Source organism: Poecilia reticulata, chromosome 7 (assembly GCF_904066995.2).
Source record: "Poecilia reticulata chromosome 7, P_reticulata-male-v2, whole genome shotgun sequence".
Lineage (NCBI taxonomy): Eukaryota > Metazoa > Chordata > Actinopteri > Cyprinodontiformes > Poeciliidae > Poecilia > Poecilia reticulata.
Window position 1 is genome coordinate 5,035,113 of NC_088836.1, and position 8,487 is coordinate 5,043,599.

Consider the following 8,487-nt stretch of genomic DNA (forward strand, 5'->3'; position numbering starts at 1 on the left):
TTTGAAAATAGGTTTTATGACTTCCAGGACAGGGAAATGTAAAATGAGTCATCAGGATACAGCAGCAAACTGCAGTTCTGTAAAATATAGTAGGACTGAATGGAAGCAGCTAAAAGTCTGTGTTTAACTCATGCAGCTTTCACTGCAGTAAAAGGCTGACACCTTTTAAAACCAATTAAGCTGTTTTTATGAGCCAAACAGGTTGTTTGGCTCATAAAAACTGTATAACACAGTTGAGCCAAACAGGTTGTTTGGCTCATAAAAGGTCACTACAAGCTGCTGTTACACTTATGACAGTGTGTTAGGGCCATTCTAGCTAGAAAAAAGATGTAAATTTCTGCCAAAAAACTGAAATTTTGAGAATAATCTCAGAATTCTTTTAGAAAAAAACAAGGACATTTCTGAGCTCCTAAAATCAAAGATGTGTAACTAAAATCTCAAATTTTCAACTTTTCAAACTCTAGAAAATTTTGGAGATTAATCTTAATTTCTGAATTTAAATCTCAGTTTCTAGTAAATTTTTCACTTTTGAAACTCAGAAATTTCTTAAGTTTTTTTTCTATATATTTTCTGAGATGAATCTATAAATTTCTGGAGTTTTGGGGGGATGTTTATTCCTTTTATTGTTCCATCTACAACGACCCTAATCTGTGGTGGTGTATGGTGGATGGGAATAAAGTCATAAAGATCTCATTAAAATGTGTTCAAGTTTAGTTTTCTTACAGCCACAGTCTTTAGGTTTTTGCCCTAAAACATTAACTATCCATATTTCTTTATCATGTCCGCTGTGTTTTGTCGGCATAATCCAACAGAGCTGACGTTCCGGTGTGTGTTTGCTCTGCAGAGGCCTCACGGTTATGTTTGAGATCATGAAAAGTTACGGCCACTCCTTTGAGAAGCACTGGTGGCACGACCTCTTCAGAATCGTCTTCCGTATCTTCGACAATATGAAACTGCCAGAGCAGCAGACGGAGGTCAGAGTTCAAATAACTGATGAGTTAATAAAAAGCACCAAATAGGTGGAATAAGTTCTGAATAATTGTTTTTTGTTTTTTTTCTTCAGAAAATCGAGTGGATGACGACGACGTGTAACCACGCTCTGTACGCTGTGTGTGACGTGTTCACCCAGTTTTATGAGCCGCTCAGTGAAATCCTGCTTCAGGACATCTTCACTCAGCTGCAGTGGTGTGTCCGCCAAGGTGATGACATCACTAGTGTCATTCTTGTGTCTGTGATAGTTAAAGGGAATAATCTGCATTACACAGCTGCAAATGTTAAGCTCTAAAACACCCAAATATAAATTGTTCCTGTCTAGAGTTTATCAGATGGTGCTAAAAAAAAAAAAAAAATTTGCATATATCAGAGTTCCTTCACAGCCTGGAAAAGGATGGGATTTAATTCCAGCTTTTTCCAGGTTGGGAGAAGAATGGAAATGGAAAACAGGAGTATGGAAAAAGATTTATGTTTGCTGACTGGATTATATTGTGTTCATCCATCCATCCATTTATTCACCCATCCATCTGTCCATACATCCATCCATTCATTTGTTCATCCATCCGTCCGCATGCTTGTCCCTCCTCTCGTCTTTACGTCTTGCCTGTTGTTCGGCGTTGAATCCCAGCCGCTCTCTGATTGGTTCCTCTGTGCTGCAGATAACGAGCAGCTGGCCCGGTCAGGGACCAACTGCCTGGAGAACCTGGTGATTCTGAACGGGGAGAAGTTCAGGCCTGAGGTCTGGGACGTCACCTGCTCCTGCATGCTGGAGATCTTCCAGAACACCAGCCCCCACGCGTGAGCCGCCACTCGCACACTTTACTGAATCACTCACTCATTCAATTAGTTTTTTTTAAGTGCGGCCATTTTGCTCATGCGCTAGTCTTGGTGCTGAAGGCCGTATGTTAACCCTCTGTGTTAATCTGCCACTGTGTTTTGTCTTTTCCGCCTTTTAGCTTGTTGACATGGCGACCGGCTGGACAGGATGAGGAAGCTGCTGAGGGAAAGCACTTCGTAAGGAACTCACCCTGCAGTAACGCGCACAAGTCCCCCGTTACATTTTCACCGTTCAGAATGTTTGTGCTGTGTTCGCAGGAGTCCGACTTCGACAGTCAGTCCCAGAGCAGCTTCGACAGAGCTCTGTCCGAGAGGGGGCACAGCCAGATGTCGAGCGACGACACCTGGAAGGGCAAGTCCAGCGCCAGTGAGTAAACACGGCCGCCATCTTTACCCAAGGTCGACCGAAAGATTTCTGAGCTTTTCTTTTCCCCATTCCTCTGTTCTCCAGGAGTCTCGGACCAGAGGTTGTTTGCAGGCCTGCTCATTAAGTGCGTTGTGCAGCTGGAACTGATCCAGACCGTTGACAACATCGTCTTCTACCCAGCAACCAGCAAGAAGGAGGATGCCGACAACATGGCTGCCGCGCAGGTACGCAGAGAACGACCTGCTGCTTTATGTCAGCATGCTGTTTATCTGGAAGCTTTTCAGTTATCTGGATGGGAAAAGTTTTCTCACTAGAGATTGAAAGCAAATATTTTACATGATTGCAACAAAAAACATACTTTCTGGAACTGAATTATATCATATCATTTGGAAATATAATGTTTTTCAGCTTTGTGGAAATGGAAAAGGTTTGCACGATGAAACTTGCTTTCTTTTCTAAAACAGAAATTACAAATGGCAGAAAATATTTTGAAGAAGTGGCTTTCACTTCACAAGATGCTCAATATTGTTTATTTTAATTTTGTATCTTTTATGTTGGAGTTCTTATAAAATTACAATTTTATTCCCTTAATATTGCGACTGTATTCTTGTAAGATTGTTATATTTTCGTAATGTAAAAAAACTAAAGTCTTATCCTGGCTCTTTTCTGAGTTTTTTAAGCAAAAGCTGTAAAACGCGCTCGTCAAACAAGATGGCGCCATTCTGGGACGATAAATTGTCCCAGAAATTATTGAAATAAATGATAATATTGTTGTTTTGAGACCATTTGTTAGTAATCTAAAGGTAATAGAATAAAAATACAAGAGCACATTCTCAAAGAACAATAAACTTTAAATTTTAATGAACATTAAACACTGGAACTGGAAGATATTTTAACTATCCAAAATAAATAAATAAAACTACAGAAACAACAAATGAATAATGAAGCCTCTGTAAGCTAAACCTTTCTTCAAAAGGAAGGGGCTAGTTGAGACCACAGCACCAGACTGAACACTTTCATCATCCAGTTTTTGGTAGAAAGAGAGAAAAGAGAAACAATAAATCATATTAGTGGAAATTATTGATCTTGCTTTAGTTCATCATATAATTTATTGACGACTCCGAACTATGGAAACTTAATGAGATTTAAAAAATCCTTTGGCTTCAAAAACCAAAGAAGTTCTACCTTCTCAGGTCATCCTATAAACTCTGTGGCAAACAGAAAGCCTTTGCCGCCCCACCCTTAGTGACTGGAGCTAACGTGTTGTCCCTGTGTCCCAGCGAGACGCTCTGGAGCAGTCGGAGGCAGCGGGAGAAGAGCCGGCTTCAGATCAGGGCATGTACCGTCACATGACGTCCGCTCACCTCTTCAAGCTGCTCGACTGTCTGCTGGAGTCGCACAACTTCGCCAAGGAGTTCAACTCCAACAACGAGCAGAGGACGGCGCTGTGGAGGGCAGGTAGATGGAGGCTCTTTAATTACTATCAACAAAACCTTAAATTCCCCCTCTACAAATGATTGTTTTGGATCCTTTTCTGGAAGGAAGATTCCTTTTTAGGACATTTTTTTTTCTTTTTCCTATCAAAGTAAGAGCAGACCACATTTAAACCACCTAACCTTTTCTATTTTTTTTTTGCCTCTAGGATTTAAGGGGAAGTCCAAGCCCAACTTGCTGAAGCAGGAAACCAGCAGCCTGGCCTGCAGCCTGAGGATCCTGTTCAGGATGTACTCTGACCCCAAGCTGCAGGACTCGTGGCCGGACATTCAGACACGCCTGCTGCTGTGAGTACAACAGATGATTCTGATCATAATCAAATCAATAAATAGAACTCCTCTCATCTCAGAATACTCCTGTCAGAAAGAACTACATATATGTAAATGACCATTACAGACTGAGTTTAAAAAATGCTGTTGAATTATGCATTGCCCCAGGGTTGTTGCATTAAACAACACATTTGAGATGTTTGAAGAAAAATTGTTTTTTCATAGAACCAGGAATGTGTCCTCCATTCATCTGTTAACCAGATAAAAGTTTTCAGATACAGAGCAAATGATGGTTCACTTCTCGCTATACTGTCCTACTGAATGACACCTGTAACATCTGGAAAATATAAATTTAGAGTGGATAAAGTTGGAGATTCCACAATCGAGTTTTCTTTTTATTACCTGAAAGAGAAAAATCTGAGGTTCTGGAAACCAAAAGAGCTTTTACACTCATTTCTATTCAGACAAAACAGCAACTGAACCGTTTGGAAGAAGGTTTGTTGCAGTCAAACAAGGTAGTCAGCCTAATGTTTTTGTCAGTCTCTTTATCATTTATTTTACATTGGCTGTTTTTCTCTTAATTGCACTTTGGATCTGTTAGACTCTGAGTGTTTTCATAGATATCTGCAAAAATGCACCTTTTTCATCATTGTATCTTAAAGATGCTGCCCTGACTTTTTTTTTTTTTTAGGACAGATTAAAGTTCTGTTGTTTTTTTTCTGCATATGTGACCAAGCATGTGAAGCTATTGGTGTATTTAAGTGTTCTATTCTTGTACAGAGTTACCAAATATATTTGCAAATCAGTTCATGTATGACTCCGTTTTAAAAAAGAAATCTTTTAAGTCAGTTCAGCTGTTTTTCTGTATTGGTAGCATTATTAGCCGATTCTAAACCTCCGACATCCGTATTGGTATCGCAGGTGAAAAAAACGGATTGGTGTGTCCCTAGTAATGTTCTGGTGACCTTGCATAAAATTCCTATTTTAGTTTTATGTAACCATAAATAGGCTTCCAGCGGCTACTGCAGTCTCGATAGAATATTTCATACGGGAACATTTTTTGAAAATCACTGCAAGGTTACTCCATCCTGTTTAGTTCTAGGTTTTAGTTTGGAAGAACTAAAACCTACTTTAAATGGACCTGAATGGGCTGATGCCAGATCAACTTGGGATAAATAGCAGCTGTTGGATGAAGCGGAGCTGTTTGTTTTTCTCACACATGTCTCATACCTCATTAGAAATGGATGAGCTGGTGCAGGCAGTGGAATATATTGGCATTTAAACGCCTGATGCAAATCCCCTCATTGCGTTCGTCCCTTCTCTGACTCATTGGATCACTTCATGATTGCAAAGGTGGAAGTTTTTGTCTCAGGAAGTGCCGCTGGTGTCTTAATCCTAAGATTTTAAGGAACGCTGCTGATTTTCCTGCCGCACCTATGACGTTCAGCCATCGTTAAAGTGTGTGTGTGTGTGTGTGTGTGTGTGTGCGGGTGTGTGTGTGTGCGTGCCACATTTTTCAGGGTGTGTACGGAAGCTCTGAGCTACTTCATCAGCCTGACCTCAGAGAGCCACAGAGAGGCTTGGAACAGCCTGCTGATGCTGCTGCTCACCAGGACACTACGGCTGCCTGACGACAAGGCATGAACACACACACACATACACACATTTTACTTATCATCACACATTAGCTGTCAGTAAACCTTAAATAGAGGCTTGGAAAATGAGTGAAATGCCCACTTGTTTTAAATAAATGGGATCAGAGGCATTTTTGGTCGGGTTTTATTGATGTAAAATGTTAATGGTGACATGTTTTACCATGAGTCATGTCCTGTTGGTGTGAGCCCATGAGTCATCGATGTGTCACTGCACCCCACTGTGACTCAGATATTTTCTGAGAATTGTAGGCCAAAAGAGTTACAGTTTCTGTTTAGACAAAATGTAGCCGGGAACAGTAAAGTGTTTAAAAGGAGCAAAATCTGCACTTTAGTGGAATTCTTCAGTTCAAATTGACAGGGGCAGTATTATATGAAATCTACTTTTGTGAGCTTTTCATTATGTTATGATGTCATTCCCTCTTCAAGAACATACATGGAGTGTTGCTTTGATTCTTTCATGCATCTTTGAGAAATCATTAATCTTTCATAACAACCATTCAGCTGTGCAAAACACCTTGGTGGACTTAGCTCCGCCTTCAAGCATGAAGCTCCTCCTCAGAACTGCAGTTTCCAAGCTTTGAGCTTCCGCCTCACAGAGCAGCTTTCCCCCACAAACTCCCTGACTCAGCTCCTTCAGACTAGCCAGCAGCAATTAGCAAACACCTGGTGAAACTGTGCATCTGCTGAACTTATTATACAAGCTACTTCTCAGTGCAACGCTGGTAAAAATGTTATTAAAGGGTTAATAGAGGAGACATGTTGTAATGAGTTCCTGAAGTTCACAAAGAGGAGTTTTAGAGATGGAGGCCCAATTTCAATTTAAAATACCAAGTCAAAAATTTTTAAGGTAGGCATTTTTTAACAACTGAAGGCAACATAGTTTTATTGTGATAGAAAATGGCACTATGTGAATAATACATAATCCATGCGTCCTGTTCCTTCCATTTAGCATTTCAGCTACTCGGCGTATCGCATACAATTCCGCTGATTGGAATGAGATTAAATGTTAAACATGAATAGTTTAAGACTCCATGCAGAATTTGATGCTCATCTGTTCCCCATTTGTCCTAATAAGCATATGTCTGTCTTGCAGTTCAAGCCCCATGCTTCCTGTTACTACCCCCACCTGTGTGAAATGATGCAGTTCGATCTGATTCCGGAGCTGCGGGCCGTCCTCAGGCGCTTCTTCCTGCGCATCGGCTCCGTCTTCCAAATCGCTGCTCCCGACGGGGCGCCCGCCCGGACCTCCGTCTCCTAGGAGATGGTGGGGGAGGAGGGTTCGGCGCATGTCTGTGTGTGGCAAGGGGGGAGAAAACGTTTTAAAAAAATAATAATTTAAAATAAATAAAAACAAAGGAGAAAGTTGACGTGAGGATCTAAGGTGGACTTGATGCATAAACTGTCCTCTCGTCTGTCAGACCAGATTGGATTAGAGGGGGAATGGAGTCGGAGTGCGTTTCCGGTCTTGTTTCAGGATTCTACATCAAAGTGTTCAACGTTTCTGTCGTCTCTCAGCCTGTAGAGAAACCTCCATCCTCACTCTCTGGGATAAACAGCACTGTGACCGGCTCTCATCTCTCATTGTCCCAATGACAAAAAACTGTAAAGATATAATTTATTGTTGCTAAATCCTCTTTGTTCTTGGATCGCTTTCTGTTTTTATTTTTATTTTTTCATTTTTAAAGCTAATCTAAGAGAATGGGAGTGAAGCAGACGGGAATCTAAAGGTTTCCCTTTGTTGAAAAATGGCTTTCCGCCAACTGTGCCTGTTTGGACGAGGATGATCTTATCAGTTTCCGCTCCACCTCCATATCCGAGTTGTTCGGGTAGCAACCGATTCCCGTTAACAGAGACTAAAAACTGTTTGCTGCACACAACACTATTGGAGATCAAGCAGCTTTACATGGGACTTTGCTCTGTTGTCTTTGTTAGCAATATTTTATTTATTATTTTTGATTATTTGCTTTTGCTTGTTTTATTGGTTGTTGTTTTTTTTTCGTGAGAACTGCTAAGTTTACACTGAAAATTTTTTTTTTTTTTTCTGGCTTCTTGCTCATAAAACATCCAGATTAACTGTTAGAGAATCCCTGTTAGCTCCCCAAACTCTGCCTTCATCCGTCAGTCAGGTTTACAGTCCATTTCCACACTTTTTGCACATCTGTTTGCCCCATTCAATTATTAGTTCCGAATATCCATCAGTGTTGGTTTACTTTAACCTCGCAGTTCAACAAAAGTGTTCAGGATAACTCCCGTCAACATCGTTCGACCCGCGGTTCATCCGGAGTGTGTTCCACGGCTTTTCTGGAGGATGTATGTAATTATTTCAAGTGCATTTAAATATATTTTTTTTGAAAAAGCATTCCTTCCCTTGCAACTATGGATGTCTACTTTTTCTTCCCTAATGCCGGGGAGTATATAAATAAATAAATATATATGTATATTATACAGTAAATGACAAAAGTACAGACTGTAAAGTTTTCCATGTAAGATACATAGAAATGAAAGTGCTTATATGGTTCTATACATAATATTGTGATGTAATCTTCCAAACATTTGGTGAAGTAATCAATAAATCTGATTTCTGGTCTGTTCCAGGTACTGTTGGCGTACTGCTAAACAACATTTTGTGTGTCTCAAAAGAGACTGTCTTCCTTTGACTGTTCATTCAATGGGTCCCCACAAAGGGTGCACCGATTGCAGTTTTCGTACCAATCACCGATCTTAAAAAAGCTGATTTTGGACAAAATTGACTTGTGGGGTTACTTCACATGTTCTCATGGAAATATGAGCCGATTGCCAATCTCCCCAAAATTAAGGAAATTGCGGCAGATTTATCAGCATGCTCCTAGTGTCCAGAGACTCAGCTGATTCA

At 40.5% G+C, this 8,487-nt stretch overlaps 1 protein-coding gene across 1 annotated transcript in view; it reads left to right on the forward strand.

Annotated features, from left to right (window-relative positions):
- Positions 1–8,213, forward strand: part of arfgef2 (ADP-ribosylation factor guanine nucleotide-exchange factor 2 (brefeldin A-inhibited)) — a 29,787-nt gene extending 21,574 nt beyond the window's left edge. Inside the window, exons 30-39 of the mRNA XM_008412816.3 lie at positions 845–974; positions 1,064–1,199; positions 1,653–1,791; positions 1,950–2,007; positions 2,089–2,197; positions 2,282–2,421; positions 3,478–3,655; positions 3,840–3,978; positions 5,481–5,598; positions 6,709–8,213. Of these exons, the coding sequence (XP_008411038.1) occupies positions 845–974; positions 1,064–1,199; positions 1,653–1,791; positions 1,950–2,007; positions 2,089–2,197; positions 2,282–2,421; positions 3,478–3,655; positions 3,840–3,978; positions 5,481–5,598; positions 6,709–6,873 (1,312 nt within the window). The 3' untranslated portion in view covers positions 6,874–8,213. The remainder of the gene's footprint in view (positions 1–844; positions 975–1,063; positions 1,200–1,652; positions 1,792–1,949; positions 2,008–2,088; positions 2,198–2,281; positions 2,422–3,477; positions 3,656–3,839; positions 3,979–5,480; positions 5,599–6,708) is intronic.
- The last annotated feature ends 274 nt before the right edge of the window (positions 8,214–8,487 follow it).